General features: G+C 32.5%; 2 protein-coding genes across 3 annotated transcripts; one reads left to right on the top strand and one right to left on the bottom strand.

Annotated features, from left to right (window-relative positions):
- Positions 1-651: 651 nt before the first annotated feature.
- Positions 652-14,692, top strand: LOC111507617 (uncharacterized). Its single transcript, XM_023162960.2, has 5 exons — positions 652-1,482; positions 1,748-1,890; positions 5,398-5,642; positions 14,250-14,411; positions 14,469-14,692. The coding sequence occupies exons 1-5, from the start codon at positions 758-760 to the stop codon at positions 14,538-14,540; spliced, it is 1,347 nt and encodes a 448-aa protein (XP_023018728.2). The 5' UTR covers positions 652-757; the 3' UTR covers positions 14,541-14,692.
- Positions 14,693-17,747: 3,055 nt separating this feature from the next.
- On the bottom strand, positions 17,748-22,867 carry LOC111507618 (putative transferase CAF17 homolog, mitochondrial). 2 transcript variants are annotated; one of them, XM_074180983.1, is made up of 3 exons: positions 21,553-22,867; positions 18,493-18,657; positions 17,748-18,411 (listed from the first exon to the last, which is right to left on the bottom strand). In XM_074180983.1, the coding sequence occupies exon 1, from the start codon at positions 22,673-22,675 to the stop codon at positions 21,605-21,607; it is 1,071 nt and encodes a 356-aa protein (XP_074037084.1). In that variant the 5' UTR covers positions 22,676-22,867; the 3' UTR covers positions 17,748-18,411; positions 18,493-18,657; positions 21,553-21,604. The 2 variants fall into 2 exon arrangements, with proteins under 2 accessions (XP_074037084.1, XP_023018729.2); XM_023162961.2 differs by lacking the exon at positions 18,493-18,657.
- Positions 22,868-23,010: the final 143 nt, after the last annotated feature.

Genomic DNA, 23,010 nt, shown 5'->3' with positions numbered 1-23,010 from the left:
TGACATCATATACAGATTGGTCAATAGTGAGACAGGAATTGAGTTTCATTTTTCAATCGTACCTTTTGTTCCTATATTTTGATTTCCCTTTCATTAATTTGAAAGGCACAGTTTTCTTTTACGTCTATTACTGTAGAGCGTGACTTTGACACAATTTCAAGAGATTTTTCATTCCTTTCCTTGTTATCAGAACAATTATTTTTTAATAAAATTATGTAGACCATTAGACATTTCAGCAGCACCTAGTTTACAACAATTTCTAAAACAAAAGCCCATCCCCCCACGCACCAGTATGTAGATATATCTTATTCCAATTTTCAAAGAAAGGATCTATCAGTTGTCAATATTCAAGTATTGGATGCTTTCTGAAGGTCTTATTTATTGTTGATTAAGAAGTGAAAATTTAAAATAATTTTTCTGTTATTATTTTTAATTTATCATAACCGAAGTTGACTATATCATTATTGATAAATAATTATGGTAGTATTCGTAAGATAACCATAGTGGCCCTACCGTTTGGGGGTAGTTAGTTATTCGAATTCAATACCAAATCGAATTCAAATTATAGGTTAGGTTATTCAAATTATAGGCTTTCTTCAAAATATAGGGTAAGATACCTGGCAACACTGCAAGTAGCCCGAAAGAAAAGAAGAAGACGCAGTTAGAAAGTATTTTGAACATAACCACCATTTAGCTCATGCTGTTTGAGAATTTTAAAGTAGATATTCATTAAAGAAAGTTGTGAGTGTTGATCGAAATGGAGTATACAGTGGGAAGTTTGGCTGATCTTATATCAGGAACGAATACACCTGATAAGCCAAAAGTGGTCAAGAAGCAATTTATAAAGAATGAAAAAGTTGATAGTACTAATGGAATCGATAAGAAACCTAAATTGAAAGATGCTGTTAAGAAAAAAAAATCTGAAACAGGTAATTCAGTCGAGTATGAGCTTGTCAAAAAGACCAAAAAATTGAAAAAACGGAAAGCTGATGATTTGCCCGACTCCACAGATGATGTTAAAATTATTAAAAAAAAGAAACGTCGCGTTGATTCAGCTGACAGTGAGAATGAGAGAAGTAGTGAAAATTACCAAAATCTGGAGCAATGTGATTTACCAGACTCCACTGGTGTTAAGAAAACTAAAAAGAAGAAAAGCAAACTCAACAAAAACTCAGATATAGCTGACAGTGACGATATGAAAAGTAGTGAAAACTTGCAAAATGCAAAAAGACGTGTTGAGAAAGCAATTGAGAAAAAGAAAAAAGTTTATAGTGAGGAAGACACTGCTAGAACCATATTTGTAGGCAATGTGCCTATTAAAACAGGCAAGAAGGTATTGAAGGAGCATTTCCGGAAATATGGGCCGATTGAAAGTCTTAGGTTCAGAGGAATTCCTGTGGCCGATCCAAAAACTGCAAAGAAAGTTGCCGCCATCAAAAAAGAATTCCACCCTGACAGAAATTCTATCTTATGCTACATCAGGTAGGTAGGTCTAAAGTAAGTGGGTCTATTAGAACCTCCAATGCAACAGCTAATTTAATTCACTGCATGGTAAATATTTGTGGGACAGGACCAAGTAAATTTTTTCTTTTTTTTTATACCCCAAGTAGGAAAGTTGCTATCGTTCACCCACATATTGTTAAATTCTCTTTTATTGATTTCAAGAAAAGATAATAAAATCTTCTGGTAGATACTAAAATCATAAAATAAGTAAGTAATTCAATAATAATAATGACACTTTCTGTAGGTTTGCCAATCAAGAAGATGCTATCAAAGCTGAAGCTGAAAACGGTGCTTTACTTCAAGGGCATCATCTGAGAGTGCACTCTTGCAATTCCGAGCAAAAACCAGATGAAACAAAGGCAATATTTGTTGGAAATTTACCTTTCAGTAAGTGAATATCTTTTAACCGTATTTTCCTTCTAAGTACTATATTCTGCACACTCAAACAAACTATTTCTAGAAGCACTCATCAGTTGAAAAATAATAATTTTCTACTTCTCCGTCATAACATAAAAAATTTTAGAGAGAAGAAAAGAGAAAATAAATAGATACATCAGCAGCCCGTGGGTTGGGCTACTTTTCGGGCGCGTCCCCAGGTGGCGGATAGGGAAATGACCAGGGGACTGGAGGCCATGTCTGGGAAGCCAATGTGGCCTTACGGACGGGTCGCCGGACTCCTGGTCAGTGGCAGAAATAAGTAGGGTGAGGAGAACTAAAACTCCCCCAAAGGCTTTGCAAAACATGTCACCATGGACCAGCCTACCCAAGTTAAGGTGCAAGGAATTATACCGACAGCTGAATGGCTACAGGCTGATATGCGGTCACGAACGATCCCCTTTGGGAACTGGGTGAAACCTCATTGTAATTAGCCTACCTCTGGTAGTGCAGGGCTCTGTCAGAGGTGACCAACTCTTCCCTTGCTACTCGTGGGAACACACATGAATGAAACAAAACAACAAAAACCAATCCCGAGGCTGAACAGAAGTGCTCACCTCAATCTAAGGTGGTGGCTGGGGATGAACAGAACTGTCCACCCCAATCTACCGCTTGGAATGAGGCTGGACATAGCAGATCTTCTCCAACAGCAATGGCACTTCTTGCTGCGGGCACCAAGAGCTCCGCCTTGAATAAAGGCAAGGAACCGGCTGCCCTTGCAGGAAAGCTCCCTCACTTATGCACCTCCACGGAGGGAACCCCAAGAAGGTTGAAGAAGCTGCCCAATGACAGTAATATCGCTGCACCTTCCAAAACCTTCGCGGAGGCCACCGCGAGACACCTCAAGTTTGCCAAAAAGAGTGTGTGTTTGGCGAGTCTTGGCCTACACCTGGCCTTCAATAAAGAGATGTCTCCTAGTGGCTTGTTCATCTTCCCGAAAAGGACAGGATGGACGATGACCTAGGAGGACAACTCCTCGGGAGGATGTACGATGGGTAACATGTGGTCTAAGTGCTGTGAGTCTACACTCACCCTCCCTACTCTACAGATACCAGATACAGAGATACATCAGCAGAAGCCCTTTACAAATATGTGTGAGACGACTCTGATGAAGTGACTACTCTAAGGAAAACGTTCACCAGTAACCAAATGAAAAAAAATTCATTTTAAAAAAGTACCTTATTCATTATGGAAAAAATTCAGATATCATTCACAATATCGTGTATGAAAGAAGTAATATTTCACTTACATGGAGATATAGATGGAGAAGTAGAAAGCCAAAATCTTTCTTTCACAACAACATTCTACTTTATTATACACTCTTTAAGACTAATCAAGCTGAGTTTTCAATGATGTAATTAAAAAAATCGAATTGGTAAATTAACGACCAAATAACTATATACTTATACTACATCAGTAATGAACAAATTAGAAAAATCGGGAAAGCATGAGAAATCTTATTTACTAATCACATATTCTTCAATATACCAGTGATGGCTTTTCTATTCGTTATATATTAGACTTCAAGTGTGATCTTAGTAACATTGAACTTGATAAGGGTCACATAGAGAGCCGTAACAACACTAAGTTCCTAGGGGTGTTCATTGATAATAATTTGAAATTTGAAGAGCATGCAATGAACTTAAATAAAAAATTAGCCTCTGGTTGTTTTGCTGTAAAAATGGTATTGCAGGAACTGAGATAAGGTTCCCCTTTTTGGGGATTATGCAATAATGATGTCATGCAAAGCATCTTGGTTACACAAAAAAGAGTAATTAAATACATCTCTAAAGCAGAGGCATGTGATCCATGCAAAGGACTTTTTGTCTTGCATAAGCTACTATTATTGCCATATTCATTGCAGAAACAGTTTGTCTGATTAAAAAACATCTGAATGAATTCAATACGGCTAAACACTATTCTACATGCAAGCAAAACAGTATTAACTTACCCAGACCGCTCTCTACTTTAGTGAAGATTTTAAAACAGATTTAAAAACTTCTTGCTGTGTAGTCGTCTGTATTATAATTTGGAAGAATTTTATGCGAATACCTTTTAATTAAATTATTTTTTTATTGGTAAGGATTTCAAACTCAATTCTCCTCTATACAAATGTGCCAGAACCCTTAGTTTTACTTGTTTTCTTGTTTAATATATGTTGACTAATTGTAGCTTTTAGTATCTTGTGTTTTTATTTATACGAGTACTTTGTTTACAAGAATTACATGTTCTTTATGACAATAAAGTATTGGTTGATTGATTGATAGGTGATAGCTTCGTCTCCAGATTGGAGTAGCGGTTAATAGCCACTTTATCCTAGTCCTCTATACATCATGCACAGAATATTCTTTCAGATACAGACTGGAAGAAAAACGCTATTAGAAACAAAGACACAACTACTTTCAAATATATGAACACAATCATAGGGACACCAGTTTTTCTCATTTAGCTTGTACTCTAAACATTCATAATGAAATTGGAACATATATTGTACACAGGAACACTAGATAACATAATATATGAAAGAGAATTGATATAAAATTTAATTTACAAGGGAAACTTACACTCTTCCGGTGTTCTCTGAACTTTCAGGTGAAAATTCTATTCTTCAACTCCACATCAGTATCTCTTTTATAACTTTGAAAGACAATTAACTAAAAACTTAAATATAACATTGCATTTCGTTTCGGATTGGCTTTTTCTTCCAGTTTGTATCTGAAAGGATATACAGTGGATGATATACACATTTTGGTATGGAGTTCTTAGGCATGTGATTGATTTTCTTTCACTTTCTTTAGCCACTATCTACATAACGTGGAGAATTGGAAAACTAAAAAGTTTTTATTCAAAAATTAACCTTTCTCAAAACTGTATTCCCGTTTTGAATTGAATGAATTTTCTGTGACTGGGACCAAATGAATGTAACATGAGCTGTTTAACGTTTATTGTTGATATTTCAGGAATATTCATTTCGGTGGCAGCTTCTGCCAGATATTAAAATTCGTTTTTCACCATTTTTATTAATTACAGTTGGAAACAAAAAAGAGAGATATCAATTTCTAAGTCGTATTTAGGTTCGCCATTACAACGATTCACATACAATTGAAAATAGTTCTACATATATACTTATTGATAGTGCACTCCCCCATATCTTTTCAATTCGCAACTTTGTGACTGCTAATAGTAACAATGTAATTAAAATACAAACAAGTTTTTGTAAAAAACACTACCAGTATTGCTTCGTGATGATTAATTTTATTGAAGGATTGGTATTCAATTATAATCAATATCTCGGTGGTCATTACTTGAACTTACTTTATTCTCAATATTGCCTCCAATATAACTAGTCAGAAATAATATTGTGACTTTAATGCAGAAGATTCATGGATATTTGAAAACTTTTATTTGTAAGGAAGGTAGTCTTAAAAAAATATTTTTCATCAATTCAATCTGTTTCAGATGCCGAAGAGGAGGAGTTGTGGAAATTATTTGAGACATGCGGTCCTATATCTCATGTTCGAATAGTCAGAGATTCCAGGACAGGAATGGGCAAAGGATTTGCTTATATCAATTTCAAAGATTCCGACTCAGTTCAGTTAGCATTGGAAATGGAAAATGTTATGCTAAAAAACAGAGAACTCAGAATAGCACTTTCGAATCTTGATACCGCCAAGAAAAATAGAAAAAGGAACAAAAGTAAATCGGTAAGTAAACACATTGGACTCTCATAAATCTTTCTCTGTCTTTAGGTGAAAACCGTTTGACAATATGTTTGGTAGTTTTTGAGTTTATCGTGTTTAGGCAAACAGACAATACTAGACAGAGAACTTTGTTGAACATTATGTTTCTCATAAATTAGCATAATAGTATATTAATGATGTACTTAAAAATAGGTCTGCACGAATGTCTCATAGGCCCTTTTTTGAAGCACGAAAATAGAATTTAATTATGTTTGGGAACTTACCCCCCACAAACAAACTCCATAATGCAGGTGTGATTCACTAAGGGCGAAGTAGGCATTCCTCGCTGAATGATATCCAACCGAGTTGGATGTAGATCTTATGACAAAGCAGCCTAACGATAGCTTATTATTTGGCTGATATGCAATCCAAAGTTCAATTCGGTGTCAACGTTAAATAAGAACTTATTCTCATATTTATATTCAATGATTTGCTCATCAAGAAATATTTGATCTAAATGGCATTTGAAATAAATTGAATTTGTTTTTTACATACTAAAAGACAATAGGTTTGCATTACACCATTGCTTCACTTTTCCCAAGTCATTTTCAATATTTGTTCGTAATGCATCAAGATTAATTATAGTTATCGAATATAATATCAATTTATTCTCAAAATTTCTTGAACGATCCAGAATATTTCAGAGTGACTATGGACACATTATTCTGAGCTGACCAGTTTCAACCCCCATGTCTATATTACCAAACTTTTTGTCTGCTACTGCGGCAGTTATTTTCAATGTGTAACCACTATGACGGGTTTGAACTCTGAATTTAAAGCGGAAGATACTTTCTGATAGGAATATTTATTTCCTAAACGAACCCCCATTGTAGAAATGCTAGGCTTATATAGAGGGAAACAAAAAATACCTTGATCTTTATATTTATCAGTTTTGATAGGGAAAACTATAGCCAAAACTCAAAATTAGAGCAGCTGCTGTCACCATTTGAAATTTAGAAATGGAGAATGATACTTACTAGAGAACTATCTTAGATGTTGCCTGCAGAAGTAATCGCCCTCCAAATGTTTGGCTTAGCTTCTCCTATCAAAAAGGCACTGTTTTAGAATAGAAAACTTTTTCACTTAAGTCCTTCCAGGTGCTTTGTCGGGATATGCCATTGATACCTCTTATATGAACTTTTCCTAGGGAGTGTCCTTATTTATGTGAGATATGAATATACTCTATGTTTCCCTTTTTCCCCTGTTTCTCCTACCAGTATAATTACCGGCAATAATACGCCGTATTCAAAGTTAATAAGTATAATAAAAAAATATAAGGAATGCAAAAGTTACAAATATGATGAAAACAACAAAATAAACAAAAAAAAAACAAAAAAACAAACCATCAAAAGGAACACATTAACCTAGTCAGACCATAAGAGAATGTTCAACCGGCATACAATTGAATATTCATAAACATGCCCTTTATTCGGCAACTCTATATGAGACAAGCTATTTTAATAAATGTTCACCCACAGTATTTCAATAAAAGTATATGGTTAGCCACCAGACGAAAGAACACTAAAACTTTCTTACCAATAGCTCTCTTTCTTCGTTTAACTGAAGATAGAGGCTAATCCTTTTATGTTTTACTGAATTTAACACAAAACACCTAACCAGAACTTCATTCGGTTGAACTGGCAACCAAAAAGGAAAGAAAACCCGGGTTGTTCCCCAATCTCCCAAAAGTAACTCGAATATCACACTATTCGAATAACTCGCGATTGACCTCTCGATTGCCCCTTTCTTTCTAATACTTTATTAGTTTTCCGACTTTATCTCCCCACAAAAAAAAAATCTCAAGTAATTTTTCTCAATTCGACCTTTCGACGACTCAAAACCACCGACGGACACCTCTCGACTTCCCAAAATTAAAACCCTCTAATTATTTGCACTCAAATCGACCTTTCGACGACCCAAAACCACCGGCGGACACCTCTCGACTTCCCAAAATACCCACTCTACCGCGTTCCATTTCCCGCGACGCATTTTTCCGTAAGTCAGCGGATATTTCCCTTTTTAAAATTAAATGGCAAGTTACGGCCCATACATCCAATCAGAAAATTCAATTCTATCACTTAGGTCTTTCGGTTGCTTCGTGATTCGTTAAGTATTTCAGCCATCTCTAATTTGTGTTTTGCATCCCGTTCTCAGCTTATCACTGACTTTTCAGAAGACCCAACTGTGTTTCATAAACAAAGTGTCTTCAGCTATCAATAATAATGAGTTTTTTTGTCTGGCCCTTACAAAGTAACTATGAATAAACAAACCCACTATATCTTGTGGTTAAGAAATATGCCTTTAGCACGTTCAAATTATAAATACATCCATTCAGTAAGATATCGTTTTTTTTTGTAAATCTTCCAACATTTCACGATTCCCCATGAACTTCAATTTTTCCTATAGGGCGTCTTCTCATAAGGCGAACTGTTACAAATGGTATATGCATTGACCGTGAGGACGAAGGTAGTCAAAGTTTTATCAGTGACTATCTGGGGAGCTCCTTGTTCAATCATGTTTTACACTTGTAGGGGTGGTGGTGGGGTGTCCATGTGAATGATCACTCCTGATTGGTCTACACTTGTACTAGGTTGTTCTGACAGGTATGCTGATGTGGAATGTCAATCAGAGGTGTGTTCTAATTCATTTCTGGCATTGAGTACTGGATATACCTTATTTTTTCAATTTTTTTTAACATCTATACTTTCTTGTTGCATGACAGGTCTAAATACTCAGATTGATCTTTCTTTCACTACATTCAAAATCTAATTTTTGAGATATCTACTCAGACATAACTTCTTCTGGATATTCTTGAATCAGACAATCTCCCGTTTTTTTACGTATCAATATCAAATCATATATTGTTGGTTTGTTTTTGCTTAAAACTGACAAAGTATCTAACCTATATTTACAAGCCACTATTTACAAATGTCATTTTGTTTATTTCCCTAGATCCTACATGTTAGGGAAGATAACATAACATTTTTAGTACTTTTTGATAATGAAAGCAATAATGTTGTCATAACTCGTCATCAAGAAGATGCTTTCAACTTTATCTTCCTAATTGGAAAGTCTTGTGATACCTTATTTCATAAATCTTTCAATTCTCTCAAATCTGGTTTAATCTTTTGAATTGAAATAGCCATTCAATGATGGAATCAGTTCACAAATTGATTTCTTATGTTATAGAATGTTTTTGAGGTAGTTTCATTGCAGTAATCTCTCATTATATCTATGAGTTCTGAAAAGGACTGCGGATACATAATTCACATTTTTGCTTACAAAAAATCTGAGGTGTCATTCAGGTGATCCAATGGACCACTTTTGCCTATCCATCTGATTGTCATCCACCCACTTTTGAACTAGCCTGTTATAAGTAGGCTACAATATAATACCATTTGAAAACCAATTTGGATTTGCCTGAACTATTTCATCAAATATAGACCTGATACTATTCTGCAGCATACACAGGTCTAATTGTTTTTTTTTTGTCATATTGTTATATTTTATTTTCGCTAGTGTCGGCTAGTCGTGTGTATTTGTATGTGTAAATAAAACTGTTTTTAGTGGGAATAAAAAAAGTGTATAAACATCAAACTTATATCAATGTGTAGAGGAAAGTGTAAACTCCACATTTAGAATGCAGTCATTAACCTACAATGATTGGATAAGAAGAAAATTTTGATCTATGTGTGCAAATAAACTGAAATCGGATTGTTGAAAAAGTGGAGATATCCTTAAAAACCATTTTATGATAACAGATAAGTTGGGGAACAAAGAAGAAAAAAATAGTGTGGAAAAAAACAAAACAAAAAAAACGAAATTGCACATAGATAAAAAACTTTGGCTTCTGGCAATAATTTGAATACAGTGGTGTACAATATCGTTTTTACTAAGGTTAAAGATGCGAAGAAATTGTCAAACCTGTAAAGAGGAAATGCATGAGAAGGACAAACTGGTAACCTGTGACAGCTGTCATACAACAATGCACGCCAATGAAAACTGTACAAAACTAGGTCCTTCAGAGTACCGAGCCGTTATACTGCAAAATAGATCTCTGAATTTTTTTTGCTATGAATGTAGAGGTACATTTAAAAAAATACCTCTGCTTCTCAGACAAATAGAAGATTTCAGAAATGAAGTTAATATTATGAAGCAAGAAATAACTGAACTGAAAAACAAAAATGTGTCAATGGAAGCGGAATTATTGAAATTAAAGAACGGAGATGAAAAAATGGAAATGGAAGAATTTATCAATGAGATGGAAGAAAGAAGAAAAAGAGCGAATAATGTAATGATCATCAATGTAAATGAGTCGAATGCTGAAAACAATCCATAGGCTTGAGGATGAAAAAAACACTGTTAAACAACTACTACAGAATATAGATAGTAATATAGAGAATTTTAGAGTTATGAGGGTTGGAAAATATGATGGAAGAAAAAGCCGTCCTATCAAAGTTATATTGGATTCAAATGAATCGGTAATAAATATACTGAAAAATAGTAGAAAATTAACAGAAAAGGTACCTTCAGTGAAAATATTTAGCGACCAAACGCCTAGGCAGAGAAATTACTATAAAGAATTAAAATCAAAACTTGAATCAGTAATGAGTGCTGGTGATACTTCGAAATGCATAAGATATATAAGAGGAATGCCAAAAATTGTAAATAAATATTATGACAAAAAAGATTCAAAAAACTAAACTACTCATATATTAGTCATCATAACAAACTTGAATATAATTCAGATATAGTTTACTTAAATATTGAAAGTTAATTAGCTCATAAACTTCAACTCTTAGCTGAGATATCCTACTACAATCCATCATTTATATTGCTCAGTGAATCAAGAACTACAGTAGAAATGAATAATCATGAACTAGATATAAAAAATTACTCCTTAATCAGATGCGACTCAGATTCTAGACATACAGGGGGTGTTACTATCTTTGTAAGAAAAGAAATTCAATATACAGTATATAAAACATTTGTCCATAACCGTAATTACTGGTGTAAATTTATCACAACCACATATGCTGGTACAAAATGGGTAATTGGTTGTTTGTATCATTTTCCAAACGAAAGTCATGCAACTTTTTTGGAGCATTTGGAAAATATATGTGAAGAAATATTCTGTAACAACTGTCGTACAATCTTGGTTGGAGACTTTAATTTGAATTTCTTTTCAGGTGACTTTTATACAAACAAAATCAAGGATATATTTAATACATACGGCATAACTCAAGAGGTAAAAACGTTCACCAGAGTGACGAATACAAGTAAAACACTAATTGATTATGTACTAACGAATTTCGAAAATAGTCAAGTGAATGTACTAGACGAACCAAAAATTACTGATCATGCTGTAATATCAATCAAATGTTTCTATTCTGAAAAAATTAATTTTAGCAACAAATGTATGAAAACTGTAAGACGATTAACTGATAAAAATCTCGATGATATCAATTTAAACTTGATTAACTGCACTTTTCTGCTAAATAGTATCAATATAGATGATATTTTCATTAATATAAAAAAACACTTCAACCAAGTTGTAAATGAGATAGCTCCCTTAAAAACAATTACTCATTATGAAAATGAATTACCCTAGTACGACAACGAAGTCAGAAAACTAAGTAGAGATAGAGACATGGCATATAAATGTTTTAAACTGAATTCAAGTGATGTGAATTGGGAAAATTTTAAGCTTAAACGAAATGCTGTTGTAAATATCATTAAAAAAAAAGAAAGATCACTTTTACTTCAACCAAATTGATAGAAATGTACATAATCCACGTTTAATGTGGAAAACGTTGAAAAACTTAATAAATCCGAAAAAAACCACAATTACTATTTTAATGGTGTATACTTTGAACGGAATGGACGAAATATATTGATAAAAGACAGTAATGACATAGCAGATTGTTTTAATAAATACTTTCTAAGTAGTATCAACGATATTATCCAAAGTATTGAAGAGTGTGAGTTAGTTTGCTATATTGAAAATTATGAAGATAGCTTTAGTGCCTTCGAACTAATAGACCTAAGACAGCTGAAAATAGTAATATCGGAAATTGATGCTAATAAAGGTTCACCTATTGATGAAATGTATAGTAAAATTATAAAAAACAGTTTTCAGGTAATTGGTCATGTATGGTGTTATTTTATAAATACATCATTAGAAAAAGGTATGGTTCCTACAGAATTGAAGATTAGTACTGTTACTCCAACTGAAAAAGTGACTAATACAAATAAATGTAGTGAATTCCGCCCTATCAACACTTTACCTTGTGCTGAAAAACTGTTAGAGCTAGTAGTTTATAAACAACTGTTGCAATATTGTAATGAAAAGAGTATACTTTTTATGAATCAATCTGGTTTTAGATCCAATCATTCATGTGAGTCAGCCATTCAGTTAACTGTTAATGAATGGAAAAGTAGTATGAGTAAAAATATGTTCACTGTGGTTGTGTTTTTGGATTTGAGGCGAGTATTTGAAACCATTAACCATAATATACTCCTAAAAAAACTGAAACTCTACGGCATAAGGGGAAAAGTACTTGAATGGATTAACAACTATTTAACAGGTAGATAACAACAAACAAAAGTTGGTAATTCATTGTCAGCTCCATTGGAAGTGCAACATGGAGTTCCACAAGGAAGCATTTTGGGTCCGCTATTGTTTCTTCTATATATAAATAACATAAAGCATTACAATGAATGTGACTATATACACTTGTTCGCAGATGACACGTTAATATCAGTAACTGATAGAGATTTGAATAATGCCGTACAAAAGATGAATAATTCTTTAAATAGAATAACAGAATACCTCAAAATGAATAAATTGAAACTGAATGTAGACAAAACAAAGGGGATGATAATTGCCACACCATTTAAATACAGACAATTTGATATAAATGAAATTCACATCAAAATAGAAAATAATACAATTGAATTAGTTCAAGAGTTTAAATATTTAGGGTTTATGCTTGACAACCACTTAACGTTGAATGATCATTTCAATTATATTCAGAAAAAAATACTCAAAAAACTATATTTTTTTTCGAGGGTATCTCAGCATTTGAGTATGAGCTCAAGAATTACCGTATATAATACAATTATCAAACCTCACTTCGAATATTGCCCGACCTTATTGTATGGTTTTGACCTCAATAAAATGAGATCACTACAAAAACTTCAAAATCGTGCAATGAGAATCACTTTGAGATGTAACAGATATACACCAATATCATTGATGTTGGGAACATTACAATGGCTGTCAATAGAAAATAGACTTATTTATTTAACTATGAGTTATATCTTCAAAATGTTGCATAATCTTCTTCCATCATATTTTCACAAATATATAACTATAAATACGCAAGTTCACCAGCATGATACGAGAAGTAAACATAACTTACATGTGACTAGGCAAACAAAAGCTTACAATATTAAAACTTTGGTGTTCAAGGGATTCATTGCTTACAACAGTTTGCCAGATGATATAAAGAAATCAGAAACTCTGCAACAGTTTAAAATAAAAATGATAAACCATTTACAGCAAAAGTAAAATCGTTGTATATCTATCAGGATTAATAATTTTTAGTTTCAATACGAGTATTAATATATGTATCTTCTTACGGGATATGAGTGTATAGTGGGTAGTGGGATAGCATAACTTATTGGTTTCATATGTATGTTTGTATATGATTATTGTGGTATTTGGCTGTACGTGAATGGTATCAATATATGTATTTTCTTTCGGGCTATAAGTGTATATTGGGATAGCATTCTTATTGGTTCATATGTAGAATTGTATATGATTATTATGGTATTTGGCTATACTTGAATGGTTTTCTTTTAGCAAAACAATGGAAAATATAACTCGAAATGTAAATACATAGTGTGTACGTTTAAATTTAAAACAAAACAAATATATTAATACTATCGAAGGAGCTGCTAATTACTATATATAAGATTATACTTTGTGAATGTAGATTATGATTACCTATTTCAAATAAAGATTATTATTATTTATGTTGTGCCCTTCTCGAAAAATATGTGGGATCACGTCATACATTTTAAAAATTTATTGGGATGAACTGGTGTGACTAGAATGAAATTTTTATTGAAATTATTGCCTTTATCATTTGTTAGAAAATTCTTACAAAGAATATAAAACTGTTTACTCAGGGATGACTAGTTCGAACAAGCATTGATTCAAATGAGATTGGCTTGTTTGTGAAACTGTATTTCAAAGGGTGAACACTTTCACCATCTGTGTCACATAACTATTCTGGGTTCGTTGTCCATGGTCTGCAGACGTTTCGTCTACTACTATTTAATTAAATGACCTGATGTGCAATTTAGAGCAGGTAGTCAGGTTTTACTTATTTCAATTCCCTTTTCCGTTCCATTGAAATTGTATGTGTTTATGAATTTTTATTGCTTCCCGATACACTCTTGGTGTAAAAATCTGCAGACTGTGTCCATCTAACTCACAAATAACTAAGACACGGTAAAGTAATTCTTTATTGAATTAGTACTTTGATTTACGTCATTTTTTAGGTAACCAAACCAGGGACACTAGCCAAAAAACCTTTCAACAAAAACAAACAATTTATCAAAAAAGAAAATCAATACAAAGAAATATCTGGAGGAGATGACAAATCCAATCAACAAAGTATAGAAAAGTCCGGATTCCAGGGTAAATTCTCCGATAAGAAGAAGGTAGTTTTTCATTTGAAATATTCAAAATTAGAAATTAATAATTGATTGATTTTTCAGAAATACAAAGTTAACAAGGGAGCTCTGGAAAAGAAAAAGAAGATGAAGAAAATAGCACCTCATGCAAAATGATTGTGTTTACAAAGTAATTCATGTTGGAATTTTACTATTCACCTATCAACATTGTAAATATTTGAAATTTGTTAAATTACATGAATACATTTTATAAATCTGAAAAACCAGTGAATAAAATGTAGACATCAAATTTCATAGGGAAAAAGTTATTTGGCTTTTTACTTTTCTACCATTAAACAAATTCTTTATCTGTACTGTCATGTCATGATAAGAGCATATTTTTCTCTTCCGGTGACAAAGTTGTTTTGTTATGAAATAAATGACTGTGAAAATATATCAGAAACAGATCAATGACGCTAGAATAAAAAAGTCCAATAATGTTGCACGTGACAGTTGGAAAATAGTCAATGAAAATAGTAATAGAGATAATAAGAAACCATTTCCTGACATACATAACCAGAATGGAGAACCTATTAGAGATGAACTGGACAAATGTAATTATATTAACAATTATTTTACTAACCTCGCAAAAATTAGCTTAAGTTCCAATAAAAACAAAAAAATGAACATTACCCCTGTTAACTTTTTTCTGACGCCTGTAACGCCAGGTGAATTGAGAACAATTTTAATGAAAACTACCTCAAAGACAGCTTCAGGAATTGATGACATTAATGGAAGAGTTTTGAGATCAGCTGTGGATTTAATCTATGAACCGCTGGCATATCTCATAAACGAGTCATTTTCTAGTGGTATCTTTCCAAACCTGAAACAATCAAAATGTATACCAATATTTAAAAATAAAGGTTCCGAACATGATGCTGCAAACTATTGGGCTATTTGTGTCCAAAGTCAAATTTCCAAAGCGTTTGAAGCTGCCTACTCTGTCCGGCTGATCTCCTACCTTGAACATTACAAAATCATCTCCAATAACCAAAACGGATTCAGGAAAGCTAAATCAACTTCAACGGCTATTGAACAAGCTCTGGATTTTATCTATGAACAGCTTAATAACAAGAAGAATGTGCTAGGTATATTCTATGATTTAACTCGTGCATTTGATATGGTTAACCACAGCTTACTTTTTCGTAAATTATACTACATAGGAATTTGTGGTATACCACATGATTGGATAGTATCATATTTGACAAATCGATCTCAAGTGACAGTAATAAATAATAGCAAATCTGACTGTAAGAGTGCTGAGTTAGGAGTGCCCCAGGGGTCTATATTGGGACCAACTCTTTTTATAATATTTTCAAATGACATCTACGATACCTGTACCACACCAAATAGAATGATACTTTATGCTGATGACACAAATATACTCTTAGCCCATAAAACCTTGGGAAGTCTGGTAAACTTGGGTAATTATGCATGTGATGAATTCAGTAAATACTGTAGCGACAATGACCTTGTCTGCAATATAAAGAAAACTATGTTTATCAATTTTTTACCTAAGAACGGTACTTCGAATCCAGATCTATTGAACAACATCAATATGTGTGGTGAAACTCTGGAATACTGCCAGGTGGCTAGATTTTTAGGAATACTCCTGGATCAAAGGCTAACATGGGAGGAACATATCGACAGTTTATGTGTAAAGGTTGGCAGTGCAAACTATGCAATTCGAAATCTGCGAGACACTGTCTCTACAGAGGTTATAAAACTCATGTATCATGGACTGGTACAATCAAGAATACAGTATGGATTGATCTTCTGGGGTAACTCTGCATATACTGACCGCATTTTTAAGGTTCAGAAAAGAGTCATTCGCTGAATGGACAAGTCTCATCCACTGGACTCTTGTAAACCACTGTTTAAAAAATTCAACATCCTACCATTGCCGTGCTTATACATATTACAGCTAGTGTTATTTATCTATGATAATAAACACCTATATCCAAAAAACTCTGATATACATAATTACGCTACTCGGGGTGAACATACTTTATACCACCCCTACTCTCGCTTGAGTGTGAGTCAAAATTCCCCAAAATACTTGGGTATTAAATGTTTAAATAAAATAACAACTTTTATAGGGATCAATAAAAGTAGAACTGTAATGAGGAATGAACTATATGATTTCTTGATGGATAACTGCTTCTACAGTATGGATGAATTTCTTGCTTTTAGTGCTTAGATAAATGACTTAGTTTATTTTATACATGTAGTTTTCTCTTTTAAGTTTGTTCAAGATCGAACATTTTTGTTTTGCTTTTAACGTTTTACTTTTGACTAGTCCAATAAGTTTTCTCACGTATTTAGTCTTGTAATTATGTATGTGTGAAAATTTTAGTGATGAATAAAACTATTTCTATTTGTCTTGTACTGTTAACCAAAACGGTATAGGACAATTGTCTTCTCTCCCGAAGCTTCAAGCAACCTATTGAGGATTGTTATTGTTTCATGTAAGCAAAATTTTATATCAGTACTCTTCAAATATCACATTGTGTAGCTTTCCTATATATGATACTGTTTCAATTTCATAACGAATATTTCTAATACAATATTGAGAGAAAGTGATTTTCGTGTAATTCAATGTTCATATGAAAGTAGTTGTCTTTATCTACCTATGTACAAAAAGTGCCACTTAGTCTACTCTTTTGAGTTTATGAAAATTTACTTCAACTGGCTGTAGAAAACTTAAATTATTGACAAAAGTAATTACAATAAAATTTTTGACAATAGAAACAAAATGAAAGAATAATTAAACATAAACAAAATGAAATTGATTTTATATTGAATACACAAAAATGGCTAAAACATAAGATCGTTTCATAACAAATTAACACAATAATCTGTTTAAAAATGCACATGACTCAATGATACATTATAAAATATCACAAATACAACTTTGGGAAAGAAGTATCCAGCAAAAATCTGTGAACGAAGGAATTGTCAAAGCAAAACTAAAATTGAATAAGTACATGGGCTAAAGAAAAATTTTTACCGGAAATAATAAAATAAAATTTACCTACTACAATGACTAGTAAAGATTTCTAAGATTTTGAAAAAGCCTGAACATTTTTGTTTTCTTATATGAAAAATGTTTCACAGAAATGAATTATTATGAGTATTATAAAGATAGTTTCCAACTACAATATTATTTTGCCACTGATTTTTCCTTTGGTGTCATCGGAATCAACAGCCATGGTCGTTAGCATCATAGTTTCATCATTATTTGTTTTGGCATCTTTTCAAACAGGTTTCCTGCAAATGATATTTGCGTCTCCTAATGAAATATATATCTTATTGATAGGGTGGTTTATTGCTTTCAACAAAAATTTTATTCATCTTTTGAAGAAAAATTACAATGAAATGTTTTCACAATTCAACACAAAAAGTTATCAAGGAACAAAGATTATTTTTTTGAGTCTGTGTATGTTTCGGGTGAGTTATATTAATTTCATAAAAATTTATATGAAACAGGTGAAATCCTTAATCATTATCGGTATCTCAATGAAAACGTTTAGTGATTCAGGACTTTATAATTTCATATGATTTTATTCAGTTTTTCTTGTACAGCCTGTGGAAAAGAGGTTGCTCTAGACTTTGCACATTCTATACAGTATGTACCATCGAAATAGAGACTACAAATAGCATCTTTGCAAACAGGTTTCCTGCAAATGATACAATGTGAACCGAGTATTATGATTTTGCCTTGTTTTGGAGTAGTGAATGGATCTTCTATGACATATGCATCTTCTAATAAAATATAGTTTTTGACTTGAGGTGGGTTGCTTCCGAAATATTCATATCTTTCTCTGAAAATACAAGCAGAGCACTGGAAATAGTTAATTTCTTCCTTTGCTTTTTTGGCTTGTGATTCATCAGTTGATACTTTTGCTTCTTCAGTAGGTACGTTAATATTTATTTTGGTTTCATTAACATGCTCAGTCTCGTCCACAACTTCCATCATAGCTGGTACCTAAAACAGTAAAATGATTAACTTCAAACATTTTAAAAAATTCCTATAGCAAAAATGACTTGAATAATATACAGCGCTTACTATAAAGTTACTAGAGATCTTAAAGAAAATGCCATTCTTCTTAAAATTTGACACTATTTCAGGCCTCGTATTCGTCCTACTTTTGTAATTTCTAGTAGTAGTCCTATTTTTTCACGAAAAACTGAGTCACCAAAAAAAAAGTTGACACCTAACAAAACATTCGTCCTAAAAACAATGCATACTTATACATATCATTATTATGTACCTGTATTAATTTGCAAGGCATTGATCATCGCTAATTTTATATATATATATATATATATATATATATATATATATATATATATATATATATATATATATATATATATATATATATGGTAAAATGGATTAACAGGGTCTCTCAGTCAAAAAATCAAACTCTGCTTTACTTTGCCAAGCTTTCGCTTCAGATGGGAAGCTTCTTCAGGGCCTATAATTTAATGATTTTTGAATATTTTTTTTTTGAATAACATTACAAATCATACTTACAGTAAAAATGAGTGAAAAACAATAAATTGAAGATATAAATTGACGTAAAAGTTAACATGTATACGATTTTTTTTTGTGGGTTTGACAAATGTCATACCTTCACATAAATGTCATTTTTCAATGGGTATGATGATTTGATAATTTTTTACTGTAATGAAAGAGTTATTGATTGATACATCTTTCATTATTATTATGTTTTTGATGTAGTTCTAGTAAATTACTATATATACTGCTGAGATTATCAATGTCAGTTTTCTTATTCATACAATCAGAAGACTTATTAATTTCCACCATTTCAAGAAAAAGGCGTTTGGAAATATTTTTTTCTGTGTGTAAAACTTTGATATTAGAGTAATTTGGTTTATGACCTGTTTCTATAGAGTGTTGTGCTAATGCACATGATTTTTTATTGAGCTTTATATCACTTTTATGTGAAGTTACTCTATCATTAAGAATTCTAGATGTTGTTCCAATATAATTCAAGTTACAATTATTACAAGGAATGTTATAAATCACATTTGACTTTTTTGTTGTATCAGTTTTATCTTTCAATTTAGTATTCAAATTCTTTATAGTTTTAATATATTTTTGGCATATTTTGATATTTTGTTCATTATGAAAAAGTTTTATGATATTTGAAGATAAATTTCCAAGGTTAGGTATAGATTTATAAGAAATATTGATAGGTGAACTATCATTACATACATTTCTGTTAATTACATCAGAATTTGTATTACTGCCAGTATTGAAAATTATTTTATTAAGAAGTTTTCTGGGATAAGAATTATCGATCAATATGTCTCTAAGAAGTCTGAGATTTTTTTGCTTGAGGGAAGGGTGTACTAATTTTTCTATTCTTTTTTTCAAACAGAGTATTAAATTAATTTTAACTGATTTTTTGTGAAAGGAATAGTAATTGATATATCTTCCTGAATTAGTAGGTTTGACATACCAATCTGTAATCAAGGAATTATCAGTTTTACGAATAACTCTTGTATCTAGAAAAGGAAGGGTCTGATTATTTTCTATTTCGATAGTGAATTGTAACTTCTTATCATATCTATTGACAACATCAAGAATTTCATTAGATTTGTCATAAGGTATTGCACCAATGACATCGTCAACATATTTCTTTAAAAAAGGAATTTTAAAACTCAATTTGGGAAGTATGTTTTCAAAAAGATCGTCCATTACGTATTGAGCTATAATAGGAGAAATAGTAGCTCCCATTGGTGTACCAAGAATTTGTTTATAGTATTTACCTTCGAAAGAGAAATAACTTGAGTTGAAGATGAAACCAATTATTTCAATTAATTTTTTTTGGTTTATTGAACATTTTTTATTTATATCATTCCATCTTTTGATAATACTTTTCTCTACTAGATTCATAGGTATATTGCTAAAAAGTGAAATCACATCAAGGCTGATCAGAATATAACCAGGAGGTAGTGATTTTTCATTTATGAAATTGGAAAAATCGAAAGAATCCTTAATATAGAATTCATTTTCATAATTATAAGCATCAGTTAGAATTTTAGTGACCATTTGAGCAATTTTGCTATTTGGAGCATCAATGGAGGAAATAATGGGTCTCAGTTTCGAATCAGGTTTATGTATTTTGTTGCGCGACGTTTTAACCGGATGTAGTATCATGAAAAACGGTCGCTTAAACCGGAGTCGCAGTAAACGGTATATTTTCTCAATAACTAAATATGAAACTAAACTTGAGTAATCATTACCGTCGCTGTAAACAGATAGTCGTTATAAGCGGAGTCGTTATATATGAATTCTACTGTATTTTAAAAAAATCGGAACTTTTTCTTCATGGAAGTGAAAATAAAACTAGATTTGAATTAAATTTAACAAATTCATCAGGTCATTAATGAAAATACAAAAAATATATTTCTATAATCAATTGCTGGCAAACATTATGTATAAGTTTGTTTTGCTTTCATATAAAACTAGAAAATAAATATTTCCAAATAAAATTTCGAAATATTTATCTCTCCCAACTACCTACCTGCCGAAAAACAACTACTTCCCCGGGTAATAACACGCTAGATATTGAATTATGCAAGACATCTCACAGAGGTTAGTCTTACAGATATTTCTCGTTCACCCAGCATATTGACCATATTGAACATATTCGAGTAGATCACCTACATACCAATTTCTAGGTATTATCTCTCATCAGCGAGACTGGCCTCTGTGACGTATCTTGTATAAATGTCTGCCGGATATAATTCAATTTCCATCGTGGTATTAGCCGGGGAAGTAGTTGTTTTCCGGCAGGCAGTTACCAGAACCTGCGTCGAAGGTAGTTGTGAGAGATGAATATTTCGGGACTTCATTTTGAAATAATTATTTTTTAGTACCCATGCATCTCTCCTCCAATGGCATTTGGCATTGTGTCAGTGAATTTAAGTACACACTAGTAGTGACAGAATTATTAATGATTAATGGTTAAATTCTGAAAAAAATATCTTTAATGGTTGAATTATCGTGTTGATTATCACAGCTCAATGTTAAACAAGCAAATGCAAAAATGAGAGGAACATGGACGAATAAAAGTATGGCTTTATTATTTACCTCCAACTTTTCTAACAAAACCCACTAAGCAAACCCAACAATAAATAAATCATCAGCTCTTTTGCATATTAATTTTTTCTTTAGGAGCTTCCAAAGGCCACCAATGAGGCTTCTGAACAGATGCTATACCATTTCCCACTGTGATATTTCCAAACTCCAGTGCAGAGCTAACCCTGAGCAGTGCCAATCCCAGGTTTCCTTCAACCCCTCTCAGTTTTCCAATGTTCTTAGTTTGGTGAATTATAATACTATCCACTGGTAACTTAGTTGGTACACTTTTAAAATACAGGGGCATCAATCGTTTACGCACAACTCCTGTATGGTGTGTCCTAGCAGTAAGTTCTTGCCCGATATAACAACCTTTGTGAAAACTAATGCCGTGAAGGTAGTCACAATTGCATTCAAGTGGAAAGCAATTATCTGAAGGTAGATCATTTATTCCTTCTCCTATTCCCAAGGAGTACCTAAGAAGTTTGTAGTTTTCGTGAGAATGAGGTGACTCAACCGCTCCTACTAATTCGGTTATTTGCTGCTTCACATCAGTTCCTTCTTTTGATATTATGCGAGATCCTAACTCAATCACCCTAGGATCTTTATATATTGATAAATTTTTATATATTGTGGTGCTAGTTGATGTCTCAGGCATGGTACCTTTCAACGTATCGCAGGGCACCACGATTCCATCCAATTTGGTATGACTAGCATTTTCATCATGTTCAGTTCTTATGCTGTTATTACTAAAGAGAACGTGTACGTGAAGTTCATCTTTCATACTAACAATGTCTATTTTTCTACGCACCCTATACATTTTCAAATGTTTCGCAAGTTGGTCTAGGGCTCCATTATCACACTCTACCAAGAATGTATCAATTTCCTTAGTTCTATAGATTATGGTGTCTTGAATAACGCGTCCTTTGGTGTTGAGAAACATCGTGTACATAGAACCCCCAAGACTTTGGCTGAGATGGTTTATATCATTGGTTATTAGACCTTGGAGGAATTCCTTGACTTCATTTCCTGCGACTCGAAGCAGCGACCTGTGTTTCAGAGGCTCGAGGATGTTTCTTGTTGTTTTGATATTGGAGTACAACCTTATATTCAAAATTTTTGACAAACCTAACATTTTGTGGCTTCGAAGGAAAATATAAAATACCGGTTTCCTCAAGATTACTCACATTATACGTTCAATTCCTTTCTTTTCTTTGAATTAGTCTAGTACTATTGAATCGGAAACCATTATGTCATTTTTGTATGTTGCCTGTTTTGATTTTGAGTTCAAAATTTTGACAGTTTTGACTGTGAGTTGATCTGACAATTTGGAATGTTCAGAGACACAAAACTCACAGAACCAAAACTCAGAGATAGTTCAGAATTCAATTTGTAGCGAAGAGGGTCACATCAAACGGTAAATGTGTGATATATTATGTTGAACACATGTTTATTTTTGGGATTACTATC

This window comes from Leptinotarsa decemlineata, unplaced genomic scaffold (assembly GCF_025532065.1).
Source record: "Leptinotarsa decemlineata unplaced genomic scaffold, Ldec_3_MD MMD2_tig00026307_RagTag_RagTag, whole genome shotgun sequence".
NCBI classification, from domain to species: domain Eukaryota; kingdom Metazoa; phylum Arthropoda; class Insecta; order Coleoptera; family Chrysomelidae; genus Leptinotarsa; species Leptinotarsa decemlineata.
This window is presented reverse-complemented; position numbering and strand designations above follow the sequence as displayed.